Source organism: Stegostoma tigrinum, chromosome 4, assembly GCF_030684315.1.
Source record: "Stegostoma tigrinum isolate sSteTig4 chromosome 4, sSteTig4.hap1, whole genome shotgun sequence".
NCBI classification, from domain to species: domain Eukaryota; kingdom Metazoa; phylum Chordata; class Chondrichthyes; order Orectolobiformes; family Stegostomatidae; genus Stegostoma; species Stegostoma tigrinum.
The window spans coordinates 68636944-68651219 of NC_081357.1; the positions used below are offsets into that span (position 1 = coordinate 68636944).

At 41.8% G+C, this 14276-nt stretch overlaps 1 protein-coding gene across 7 annotated transcripts in view; it reads right to left on the reverse strand.

The window, feature by feature from the left end:
• The window catches only part of ptprk (protein tyrosine phosphatase receptor type K), a 609799-nt gene that overhangs the window by 27920 nt on the left and 567603 nt on the right, over positions 1-14276 (reverse strand). For all 7 annotated transcript variants that reach the window (XM_048530889.2, XM_048530888.2, XM_048530884.2 and 4 more), the window contains 4 exons: positions 11996-12145; positions 10805-10978; positions 5859-5990; positions 2870-2995 (listed from right to left, as the gene is read on the reverse strand). In XM_048530889.2, coding sequence (XP_048386846.1) covers positions 2870-2995; positions 5859-5990; positions 10805-10978; positions 11996-12145 — 582 coding nt within the window. The remainder of the gene's footprint in view (positions 1-2869; positions 2996-5858; positions 5991-10804; positions 10979-11995; positions 12146-14276) is intronic.

Genomic DNA, 14276 nt, shown 5'->3' on the forward strand with positions numbered 1-14276 from the left:
GGTAATTAAAGCGCTGGGTTGTGGATAGACCAGAAAAGGACTTGAATGCAGCACAGCAGGCTGAGTCCTAGACATTAAATAATTCTACTGAATCGTGTTACAAAGTTCAAACTCTGCCAGATAAGAACATGGGGAAAAGAGGCGGAAAGGAAGGCAATGAGAAGCAACGAAAACATATATTACTGTAAAAATGTTCAGATGTGTCAAATGTTTTGTGGCACTGGAGTTTATGTCTCTTCCAAAATTTTATGTTCCCCTCATTACATAGTCCATGCAATCAGGTATGTTCATGGCAGAGAACCTGGGAACAACTGGAAAAGTAATTTGTTCCACAGTAGTGTTGAGAGATAGACTGAACCAACCTTACATGTCAGTCTCCCATCTTCTCAACCTACAACATTTCTTTAAAATAGTGTCCAATACATAAATTTCTGGTTGTCTAACTAACTCATACAGAAATGAAAAAGTGTTAGAAAACACACTCAGTTAATCATTTTATGTTTCTATATCTCGTTACAAGACAATAAAAACAGTTTGAACATTTGACATATCCCCAAACTTAGTACTGACTAACTAAAAGAACAGACTATATAACCAATGCTGCCAATGTTACTCCAGAATCATTGGAAAATAAAGAACCTTGACAATGGGTGATTGACCCATTAAAATACCCTCCAACCATATGGAGCAATTTCATTCTCAGGGACAGTACTACCCAGGACATAGGAGCCTTATTGTGCAGAAAGAGACCATTTGGCCCTTAGAATCTGCACTGACTCTCTGTAGAGCATGTCACCCAGACTGAGCATCCCCCTACCCCCGTAATCTCACATTTACCATTGATAATCCACCTAACATGCACATTACTGTGCAAGCTCCACAAAGACTGTTGCCCAAGGCTGGAACTGAATCCGATTCCCTGGCGCAGTGAAGCAGCACAGCTAGCCACTGTGCTGCCCGCTATGCACGTGGGATAATACCAAATGGATATTGGAGTTGTAAAACTACACATTGCCAGTGCATTGATTGATATTTTGTATGCTGCATCATTCCATAAATTATAACTGTCATATTCTTATATAATCAAGCTCACTTAAAATATCAAATTGTGTTAAGTGTATTAACCGACAATTTTGGTTACAATTTTTATGAAAAACCATGACTGGTCTGTAAGCTAACATATTCACATCTGTTCCATGTGAATTATTCAAGCTATTGTAAATGTATATGTAGATAGAAAACGTAGATTGAAAATCCCATGTGACAATATTTCAGAAGAATTAACTGCAGTGCGACATTAATTGTTCTATAAATAATTTACAGTTTAAATTCATAAAGTGACATAGACGGGAGGGCGATTCTAAACGCACAATTTGTTTAATGATTATAGTGTCTTTTCAACCTAGTGCTACTCTAGGAGCCAAGATAAAACAGCTTTGTAACAGAAAATGTTACGTCCATGTGAAAACAAGACAACAGAACCTCACCAAATCATTCAGCAGTGCATTCATCATCATCAATTAATCTTGTTTGGAAATTGTCAGATGATTTATAGACAAATACACTTAAAAGTGAATGTTCAATTGAATGAGGCCAAATTGCATTATTAGTTGTAAGTTGTCACTCTATCAGTAACAGTTACAACCCAAATTAATAAAAAAGATGGAATAAAATGTAAACTTAAATTAAGGATTTAATTCATTTAGGAATTGGGATATTTGCTGATGATTGCACAACATTCGGCACTATTCAAAACTCGTCAGATACTGAAGCAGTCTACGTACAAACCTAAAATGATGTGGACAATGTTCAGATAAGGGCTAACAAGCAATTAGTAATGTTCATGCCACACAAATACCAAGCAATGAAAACTTCAACATGAGAAAATCTAACGACTGTCCCTTGACATTACCATCCCTAAATCCTCCACCATCAACATCTTGGGGGTTACCACCGGCCAGAAAATGAAATGAACTAGCCATATAAATACTGAAGCTAAAAGAGCCAGTCAAAAGCTAGAAATCCTGTAATAAGTAACTCATCCCCCAACTCTCCAAAGCCTGATCACAATCTCCGAAGCACAAGTCAAGAATATGATGGAATATTTCTCACTTGCCTGGATGAGATAACTTTCAAAAACAGTTAAGAAAGCTAGATGCCATCCAGGTCAAAGCAGCCTGCCGATTAACAACACATCCACAAACACGACTCTCTTTACCACCGATGTACAGTAACAGCCACATGCACAATCCACAAAATATACTGCAGAAATTCACCAATGCTCCTGAAAAACTGCTTACAAACCCATGATCACTACCATCTCAGAGGACAACGTAGCAGATAACCGGCAATACCACTACTTAAACGTTCCTTTAAAAGTCACCTAACATCCTGACTTGGAAACACATCCTGATTCTTTCAGTGTCGCTGGGTCAACATCCTGGAACTCTCTCCTTAACAGGGTTATGGGTATTCCTACTGCAAATGGACTACAGTGGTACAGGAGGGTAGTTCAATACCATCTTCTAAAGGGCAACTAGGCAGGGATAATATATAGTGACCCAGCTAGTGAAGCCTACATCCTATGAATGAACAAAAAAAATTATACTCCTGCATTGCACCCTCTTTTCTTCAAGTAAGCTTCCTGGGCACATGCTCAGCTTTTCATGGCACAAGTGAACATTTTCAAATCATTATGTTTTCAGGTAAACAGGGTGCACATTTTTGTTTGGAAGTCTTCAAATGTAGGAAGGGAAGATGAGAACATCAGTAGTTTGAACAAATGGAAATTTTGTGTATAATAAAATTGATTATAAAGGTACTTCCTTATCTACAGTTCCTATAATAATATGTTGTCATTTACACTTACCCTGGTAAGATTACATATCCTGAAGATCCGACTGACCAAATCACAGTCCATTGAACAAGAAATACATTCAACTTGAATTGGCCCATATCGAAGCGTCCCCTCTTCTGGCCAATACTGTGGACATCCCTAATTTACAAAAATAAAATTGTACCTCAGATCACATAAACCACAAAACAACAAATCCAGATGATGATAAAAACAGTAATGACCCTTCGGTCTGCTTATCTACTTGTCAACTTATTTATATCCACCATACGGCAGGATTCACCATTGTTATTTCAGGTCTAATTGATTATGAGGCACCTTTACTGAATGTTTTCAGCACATAAAACACCATATTATTTTCTACACGTTTTATAAAAACACATCTGTAAAATGTGTTTGATTCCTCTTTATCCATACACAGGATGAGGGCATCGCTGGCTACGCAGCATTTATTGCCCATCCCTAATGGCCCAGAGGGCAATTAAGAGTCAACCACATTGCTGTGGGTCTGGAGTCACATGTGGGCCAGACCAGGTAAGGATGGCAGTTTCCTTCCCTAAAGGACATTAGTGAACCAGATGGGATTTTCCAACAATGGACAATGGATTCACGGTCATCATTAGATTCTTAGTTTCAGATATTTATTGGTGGGATAACAGTGCACATGAGGATTTATCAAGAGGAGGCCACATATTATCTTAATGAGATGGAGAAAAGCCATTTAAAACTCACATGAATTGCCAACCATCACCAGGAATGGGACAGCATGGATAAGAAAGCAGGTAACACTTCTGCTGTAGAAATAGCAGCCAATAAACATCACGCAAAATAAAGCCTCACCAACATTCTATGGTGGGGGTAATATACCTATAAGATTGAGGTGGGTCAAGAAGGCAGCTAATCATCATCTTCTCCAAATTAGAGATGGGAAATAGATGCTGGGCTTAGCACTGTTATGCACATCACCTGAAATAACTTTTACAGTATTTACCTGGTCAAATCATATGAACATTACGGAACCACAGCAAGGCATTGTGACTCTCCACCTGGTTCTCAATGTATTTTTCTACCTTTACTACTTTCAGTCCATGAATCTAATGGAATAGTCACTGATTCACTGGATGGGTCTAACTTGATACCATCTACACCAATTAGTAATAGTAAGTGCTTCAGAGAAAGTAGGAACTGCAGATGCTGGAGAATCTGAGAATAACAAGGTGTAGAGCTGGATGAACACAGCAGACCAAGCAGTATCAGAGGAGCAGGAAGGCTGACGTTTCGGGCCTCGACCCTTCTTCAGAAAAGCCATTTCTGAAGAAGGGTCAAGACCCGAAACGTCAGCCTCCCTGATCCACTTATGCTGCTTGGCCTGCTGTGTTCATCCAGCTCTACACCTTGTTATCTCAGTAAAAGTAAGTGGACTAAATTCAGCTCTCTCCAAAAGATGCACTGTGACTACAGTAATTGCTCACTTGAGAAAGTGCTGCACCAACTCACCCAGAACCTCATTCTCCGTAACGACAAGACTATTGAAAACCTGTCATTTCAAATGCTGAAATTTCATATTTTTCACTGTTGTCAAGTGTCAGATCTGATTTGAGGGCAGTCCACTGCTATCTTCTCTTGGCAATAAAATGTCAACAATAAATGCTGCCTTTCCAGCGCCAAATGGTTAGTACTACTCAGTGACGTTCCTTCCTCCCCTCATACTCTCTAAACCCTCCCTGTACTTCCCTCTTCTCTCACATTGTCCCATTTTTTTTCTCCTCGTATTCCCCCATTCCCTTTCTTCTCACACAGATCGCTGTTCTCCCTCCCACCCGGCATCCCTTCTCAACCCATATTCTCCCCTTCACTTCACACCCTTACCTCTCCTTCCCCTCACTTACTGTCCCATCCACCCCCTCCTCTCCTTGCATCCCCTCTTCTCACAGACTGTCCATTCCCCTTTCCTCACACTCAAATCTGTCCACCTCTCATTTCTCATACACCAACACCCTCCTTCCCCTTACATGCCTTCCATTCCCCTCTGGCGTCACACCAAATCCTGGCTGGCTCTTCCTTTCACATTTCCGCTCCTCCTCCCACCGCCCACATGCGCGTGTGCGCGCACACACACACACACACCATATTCTTCTTTCGTCTCTAACCCCTCCCCATTTGTCTTTTCACTTATGTATTCACCGTCCCTCACACCTCATATATCATCTTAGAAGGGGCCTTGCTTCTGAACAGTGTACACTTTAAGGCCAATGCTGGTTGAATAATTCAAATTCTTGTCAAGTTGTTCAGATTTTAGAATGAATTTACAGGGTGATCAGGTTTACTACATAATTGCAAATACTACTGTTAAAAAAATGAATATAGGCTGTTGTAAAGAGGACAAAATGAGGAAAAAAAAGAAGTCCGAAGGCAAACAGATTCATGCTAAGTTAGCAACTTTGTGTACATGCTTTGAAGATGATTTGATCCTGAGCAGGGACCCCATGAATTCACCTCTTCTGGAAACATGCAAGTAAAGCACAATGGGCAACATGGTGGCATTTCAGAACTCCAGTTAAACAAAAAATCTTGGATATTAACATGCAAACATTTAATACATTTTGAACATTCAATTGACTTTTGAATGGTTTAGTGCATGATTTTTGATGGCGTATTCAAATAAAATCTTACTGAAGTGCAACAAAACTTCTCAGAAAGGCAGACAGTAAAACTTAACTCACCCCGTGTCAAACAAAAACTTTTAAAGTTGGTTGACCAAATAAAAAAAACTAAAAATGAGAACAGAACTTAAAATCATTTTATATTAAGAATTAATATTACAGAGTAATGTTACTGGAGAATTTTTTAAAAATTATTTTATCAACTGCAATAGTCAGTGTCTCCATTTATGTGGCTAAAATGAGTAAACCACACAACAGAATTGTTTCAGTAAGCAAAAGCTTTAACGTAATTCAAACTTTGGAACAGCATTTTCCTCCAATTTCAAGGTCACTGTAACTACCTGTACAAGGTCCAATTCATTGAGCATTACTATGGAAGTGCAGCCATAGTCATACACTAGCCTCCAGAAGTCTTTCACTGTATTTGGCAATGGGTGTTGGGTGACTATGAAGGCAGCTGGTTGTCTGTAACTCTGCAAGGTAATAAAGAACAAAACTTTTAACAAAATGCTGTTTTTCTGTATGTAATTTAAAGTTACAGCTGGCCAGCAACAATCAACTTTAATGTGAGGATAAATTCAATCCATGTTTTTAACCAGACTCTCTGAACTACACAGAAATCAACAGCAGTTAAGGAAATCACTCAAAGGTGTCACTTTATGGGTCTGGTTACCAACATATCCACAAGCAGCTTGCTATTGGAGTGATTTTGCATCAACCAAACATGTACCTTTAAGAGTCTTAAGCAATGACATCAGTGTGGTATCAAGCCATCTGGTATTCTTGTATGAAGGTATCAGCTCCATCTTGACGAGCAACTGTAGTACATGGTAATCATCAGGAGAAACACCGCACCTACACAGGCCCCAAACCCCACCTCTTCCTCCGTTACATTGATGACTGTATCGGTGCCGCCTCTTGCTCCCCAGAGGAACTCGAACAGTTCATCCACTTTACCAACACCTGCCACCCCAACCTCAAGTTCACCTGGGCATCTCCAACACATCCCTCACCTTCCTGGACCTCTCAGTCTCCATCTCAGGCAACCAGCTAGTAACTGATGTTCATTTCAAGCCCACCGACTCCCACAGCTACTTGAAGACACCTCCTCCCACCCACCCTCCTGCAAAAATTCCATCCCCTATTCCCAATTCCTCCACCTCCGCCGCATCTGCTCCCACGATGAGACATTCCACTCCGGCACATCCCAGATGTCCAAGTTCTTCAAGGACTGCAACTTTCCCCCAACAGTGGTCGAGAACGCCCTTGACCGCGTCTCCCGCAACACATCCCTCACACCCCGCCCCCGCCACAACCGCCCAAAGAGGATCCCCCTCGTTCTCACACACCACCCCACCAACCTCCGGATACAACGCATTATTCTCCGACACTTGCGCCATCTACAATCCGACCCCACCACCCAAGACATTTTTCCATCCCCACCATTGTCTGCCTTCCGGAGAGACCACTCCGTCCGCGGCTCCCTTGTTCGCTCCACACTGCCGTCCAACCCCACCACACCCGGCACCTTCCCCTGCAACTGCAAGAAGTGTTACACTTGCCCCCACACCTCCTCCCTCACCCCTATCCCAGGCCCCAAGATGACTTTCCACATTAAGCAGAGGTTCACCTGCACATCTGCCAATGTGGTATACTGTATCCATTGTACCCGGTGTGGCTTCCTCTACATTGGAAAAACCAAGCGGAGGCTTGGGGACCGCTTTGCAGAACACCTCCGCTCGGTTCGCAATAAACAACTGCACCTCCCAGTCACGAACCATTTTAACTCCCCCTCCCATTCTTCAGACGACATGTCCATCATGGGCCTCCTGCAGTGCCACAATGATGCCACCCGAAGGTTGCAGGAACAGCAACTCATGTTCTGCTTGGGAACCCTGCAGCCCAATGGGATCAATGTGGACTTCACCAGCTTCAAAATCTCCCCTTCCCCCACAGCATCCCAAAACCAGCCCAGTTCGTCCCCTCCCCCCACTGCATCCCAAAACCAGCCCAGCCTGTCTCTGCCTCCCTAACCTGTTCTTCCTCTCTCCCATCCCTTCCTCCCACCTCAAGCCGCACCTCCACCTCCCACCTACTAACCTCATCCCACCTCCTTGACCTGTCCGTCTTCCCTAGACTGACCTATCCCCACCCTACCTCCCCGCCTATACTCTCCTCTCCACCTATCTTCTTTTCTCTCCATCTTCGGTCCGCGTCCCCCTCTCTCCCTATTTATTCCAGAGCCCTCTCCCCATCCCCCTCTCTGATGAAGGGTCTCGGCCCGAAACATCAGCTTTTGTGCTCCTTAGATGCTGCTTGGCCTGCTGTGTTCATCCAGCTCCATACTTTGTTATATTGGCCAGCTTAAGCCTGGTCGATACTAATGTCTGTGATAGATTTGTAATGTATTCAATTCCTCTATGAATAAGTCTTAGAACATAGAATATAGAACATAGAACATTACAGCACAGTACAGGCCCTTCGGCCCTCGATGTTGTGCCGACCGATCTGAAGCCCATCTAACCTACACTATTCCATGTACATCCATATGCTTGTCCAATGATGACTTAAATGTACTTAAAATTAGCCAATCTACTACCGATGCAGGCAAAGCATTTCATTCCCTTTCTACTCTCTGAGTAAAGAAACTACCTCTAACATCTGTCCTGTATCTTTCACCCCTCAATTTAAAGCTATGCCCCCTCATGCTCGCCGTCACCATCCTAGGAAAAAGGCTCTCCCTATCCACCCTATCTAACCCTCTGATTATCTTATATGTCTCAATTAAGTCACCCCTCAACCTTCTTCTCTCTAACGAAAACAGTCTCAAGTCCCTCAGCCTTTCCTCATAAGACCTTCCCTCCATACCAGGCAACATCCCAGTAAATCTCCTCTGCACCCTTTCCAAAGCTTCCACATCCTTCTTATAATGCGGTGACCAGAACTGTACGCAATACTCCAAGTGTGGCCGCACCAGAGTTTTGTACAGCTTCACCATAACCTCTGGGTTCCGGAACTCGATCCCTCTATTAATAAAAGCTAAAACACTGTATGCCTTCTTAACAGCCCTGTCAACCTGCGTGGCAACTTTCAAGGATCTGTGTACATGGACACCGAGATCTCTCTGCTCATCTACCCTACCATGAAATTTTACCATTAGACCAGTAATTTGCCTTCTGGTTACTCCTACCAAAGTGCATCACCTCACACTTGTCCGCATTAAACTCCCTTTGCCACCTCTCAGCCCAGCTCTGTAGCTTATCTATGTCTCTCTGCAACCTACAGCATCCTTCGTCACTACCCACAACTCCACTGACCTTGGGGTCGTCTGCAAATTTACTAACCCATCCTTCTACGCCCTCATCGAGGTCGTTTATAAAAATGACAAACAGCAGTGGACCCAACACCGACCCTTGTGGTACACCACTAGTAACTGGTCTCCAGGATGAACATTTCCCTATCAACTACCACCCTCTGTCTTCTTTCAGCAAGCCAATTTCCGATCCAAACTGCTATATCTCCCACAATTCCATTCCTCCGCATTTTGTACAATAGCCTACTGTAGGGAACCTTATCAAACGCCTTGCTGAAATCCATATACACCACATCAACCAGTTTACTCTCATCTACCTGTTTGGTCACCTTCTCAAAGCACTCAGTAAGGTTTGTGAGGCACGATCCACCCTTCACAAAACCGTGCTGACTATCCCTGATCAATTTATTCTTTTTTAGATGATTATAAATCCTATCCCTTATAACCTTTTCCAACACTTTACCAACAACTGAGGTAAGGCTCACCGGTCTATAATTACCAGGGTTGTCTCTACTCCCCTTCTTGAACAGGGGAACCACATTTGCTATCCTCCAGTCATCTGGCACTATACCTGTAGACAATGACGAGTTAAAGATCAATGACAAAGGCTCGGCAATCTCCTCCCTGGCTTCCCAGTGGATCCCAGGATCCTATCCGGCCCAGGGGACTTATCTATCTTCGCGCCAAGAAAGGGAGTTTGTGGAGTGCCTCCGAGATGGATTCTTAGAACAGCTTGTACTGGAGCCTACCAGGGAGAAGGCAATTCTGGGTCTGGTGTTGTGCAATGAACCGGATTTGATCAGAGACCTCAAAGTAAAGGAGCCATTAGGAGGTAGTGACCATAATATGATAAGTTTTAATCTGCAGTTTGAGAGGGAGAAGGGAGAATCGGAAGTGTCAGTTTTGCAGTTGAATAAAGGGAACTATGGAGCTATGAGGGAGGAGCTGGCCAAAGTTCAATGGTACAATACCCTATCAGGGACGGCAGTGGAACAACAATGGCAGGTATTTCTGGATATAATGCAGAAGGTGCAGGATCAGTTCATTCCAAAGAGGAAGAAAGATCCTAACGGGAGGCAGGGGCAGCCGTGGCTGATGACGGAAGTTAAGGACTGTACAAAGATAAAAAAAGAAGTATAACAGAGCAAAGATGAGTGGGAAGCCAGAGGACTGGGAAGCTTTTAAAGAGCAACAGTGGATAACTAAAAAGGCAATACACAGAGAAAAAATGAGCTATGAAGGCAAACTGGCCAAAAATATAAAAGGAGGATAGTAAAAGCTTTTTAGGTACGTGAAAAGAAAAAAAATGGTTACAACTAAAATGGGGCCCTTGAAGTCAGAAACGGATGAATTTATTATGGGGAACAAGGAAGTGGCAGAGGAGTTGAACAGGTACTTTGGATCTGTCTTCACTAGGGAAGACACATGCAATCTTCCAGATGCAATAGTGGCTGAAGGACCTCGGGTAATGGACGAACTGAAGGGTATTTATATTAGGCAGGAAATGGTGTTGGATAGACTGTTAGGTCTGAAGGCCGATTAGTCCCCGGGACCTGATGGTCTGCATCCCAGGGTACTTAAGGAGGTGGCTCTAGAAATTGTGGACGCTTTGGTATTTATTTTCCAAGGTTCTATAGATTTATGACCAGTTCCTGCGGATTGGAGGGTGACAAATGTTGTCCCAGTCTGATACTTATTCTCACTAAGATCTCAGTTTGAGTTTTCATGTTACCACAATTAAACATCACAACTCCAGAGAACATACTAACTAAAACTTGCTCTTCAAGTTTCAATTGTCTCATTTCCATAAGCTCCACCCTCTAGATTTGCAGCTGAAATTGCAATCTCCTTCATTGGTAGTGATACACGCAATCAAACTGTGAAGACACATACTATCAATTGCAGTATTGAATCAAACTGACAATCTCCAAAAACATGTGCATTTCTTTAAACAAATGTCAAAATGAAACATACATCCATAAGGGCAGCATTGATGTAGTTGCTGCTTTCACCATCTATGGTAATTAAGAAAGGCAGGCATCTGTCTGGTGGCAGTGCATCCATGTATCGATTTTTCTCGTGATTCCTGGGAAGAAGAGCTATGCTGCAATCTTCGGGTTGTAGTTGAGAAGAAACAGAATTCAGTGTCTATGGAGTAGGAGAGAGAAACACATTTTACTAATGGCCATTGCAAAAGTTGACATTTTTCACTCTAATGACTAATAGTTTAAGATTCATCAAGAGCATACTGTGTAAATAAAAAGTATAATGATACGTTTTGAAGGACAGGCAGTACCAACTGAGCCAGCAGATTAGTCAATACTTTAACTGCTACATCAAAGTTGCAGTTTCATCATTTCACTACCTGGTGAGATACTGAAGACTAAATGAAACTGACCTTGATTACCCAATCTTGGTAAAAGCTATGCTGGGAAAAGCTGAACTAGTATACTGTAAAATAATGTGCAATGAGCTTAGTGTCCAGTGTCATTCTGGTCTTGCACTGATACTCAAGAAGAATGGAGGACTACAGAAATTCTGCGGTCAAATGACTGAGCAGCACAGAACCCAGTCAATACAGTGAGTTTGCTATTGCATGAGTAGGATCTGCTTTATGTTCCGGGACTGCTCAAGACGGATTCCTATAGTCCGCTTAATGGTCACCTACAATAATCTGTACGCTTTGTAGTCTTGCCAGCTGCAACAAATTCTGTGTCTGGTTAATCTTAGCATCCCATTGGCTCCATTCTACCCAGAATCTCCAGGCAACATCCAAGCTAAGTTTTACTTTTTGCAAGTGGAAGATGAATTCGAAATGAAGACTGTAACAAACAACTCATAGTGGTAGTCCTGGAATGTGAAAGCATCAGGTCTAACATCTATACTTATACAATTTAGGTAATTAAATAAAACATACCGGTATTTACACCATCAATAAAAAGTGATGCACAATTTCACATCTTTAATTAGTGAATTCTAATATTCAGGTCAAATACACACAGCACCTAATATGAGTTTTCCCCAAAGTACAACTTGATTGACACAAACCTATCACTATAAGTTTAATTAAGAAAACCATCCTTCCTTAAGAATGTAAATGTAGAGCAACACTGAATTGAATTAGAATGTGTAAAACTTTACATTGTGCAGCTGAAGCTTACTTACTTGAAATTCATCTTTAAGTTGTGAGGAGTTACTCTGTGAATCAACTCTTGTCATTTCATAATAGGTTGGCTTGAACTCACATGTTGGTATTGAGGTGTCCCCACAGAGACAAGCCTCTAGAATGGCATCATGAATGAAAATGTATTGTTCCTTAAAAATAACACATTCAGTTAGTAACTTCTCATTTTGCAATTATTAACCAGTTAATTCCATATGAGGAAATGTTATCCACTTTAGGATATAGTTCACTGGAAGAGGAAGTTCAAAAAGACTGCAGTGAAGTAGTGCACTGATAATTATATTGAGAAAGGGGAAAAAACAGGCATCTTTTCCTTATACCTGAGGCAGACATTGAACAAATGGCAGAAGTCTTGCCCACGAGTATGCTGAGCAGCCAAGCACCCTGGTGCCATACTAAGGTACCTGCATAGACAGTGGTGGGAATTCGCAGAGCTGCCAGCCAATCAGAGGCTGATTACTGCACAGCAGTGCCAATGGGAGCACCAGTGCTACATGATTACTCAGGGAACCAGGTCACAACTAAATGAGGTTGGGATGATGATCGTGGTAAGTCAATGCAAAGAGCAGAGATTTTGTTTTCAGCAGGCATCCTGATGTTCAGTCCCTTGATTAATCCTGATTGGTATTCCCTTGTTCAGAGTCAATGGTGATTGGAGAAATGGGAAGCTGCATTTGACATTTAAGAAGAGCAGGAAGCTAGATAAAGGTGGAGAGCAGCACTGTTAATCAAGGATGACATTGGTGCACAGAATTCACCCTAGTTCAGAAGATCAAGATGTAGAATTAGTTTGGGTGGAAATGAAGAATAGTATAGAAAATAAAGCATTAGTGGGTTTGGTCTTCATGCCCCCTAACAGTAAGCAAAATGTAGGATGAATAAAACGAGAAATATTGGTTGTTTGTGATAAAGGGACAACAATAATCATGAATGATTACAATTTACATAATCTGGCAAAAAACATCAAGACAGGGAGTAGCAGCCTGGAACAGGAGTTCACAGAATGTTTGAACATTTTCATTGATAACCCATTCAGGAACTGACAAGACAGCAGGTTATATTAGACTTGCCACTGTTTTAGCATTAATTACTGACCTTGGAGTAAAGGCACCTCTAGGTGGAAGGCTATATGATAGACAGAATTTTATATCAGTTGAGATGGACAACACTGGATTTAAGAATACTATTTAAACCCATAAAAGAACAACTATGTGGATACCAAATGGTGAGTTAAGTGAAATGAATTGTGATACTACAGTGGATAGATCAAGAGAGTTCGCTGGCAGACAATAAGGGGATATTTCATAACATGTATATAGCTGCATTAAAGGAAAAAAATTCCAAAGGCAGGAAACATGCTCTATGGTAGGCTAAAAAAAAGTCAGGAAAAACATCAAGTTTGACGAAAAAGAATATAACTGGGCAAAGACTGGCAGGTCGGACGATTAGTCAGAACATAAAGACTGGAATAGGTGAGTAAAAGGTCATCAGGAGGAAGAAATTAAGAATATGAGAGAAAGTGAGCTAGAAATGCAAGAAGAGCAAGAGTTTCCACAGCTGCTTAAAAATAGTAAGCAAAGTCAGTTTTGGTTCACCAAAGAGTGAGTAAAAATTGGGAGTTGACAGCAAACAGCAGGTGAAACTATCACACATTTTACATTTGTGTTCACGGAGGCAGAAGGGAGAATAAACCTTAGTCATAACATAACAAAAGGGAGATCATGTTAGAACTGATTAAAACACATCTATGCCGCAGCCAGCCTACCATGTACATTTCTGGGTTACTGCACTACACAAAGATATCAGCTTACTTGCAAGGTACACAGCAGATCTACAAGGTCGCTACCGGGGATGGTGAATTTTGACTGCAAGGCAAGATTGAATAGACTTGGATTGTTTTCTTTGAAACAGAAACTGAGGAAGATTTAACTGAGGTTTACAAAATTTTGAGAGTCTAGATATGGTGGATAGGAAGGGCTTATTTCTGTTAGTAAAGAGAGCAATAGTCAATTGGGAGTGGGGGCTGGAACTAAAATTACTGGCAAAAAGAACGTAGGGGTTTTCGAGCATCAATTTTATCTGGAGGGTAACAACAGAAACACATGTCACATACATTGTACGCATCCTTCAAAGTGAGTGTTGTAACTATAGGGCTACAGACCAAGAACTAGAAAACCGGATTTGGTTGGATAGCTTCTTCCTGTCTAACACAACCATGGTGAGCAAAAGTGTTTCCTTTTGCGCTGAAAAGTTTTGATGATA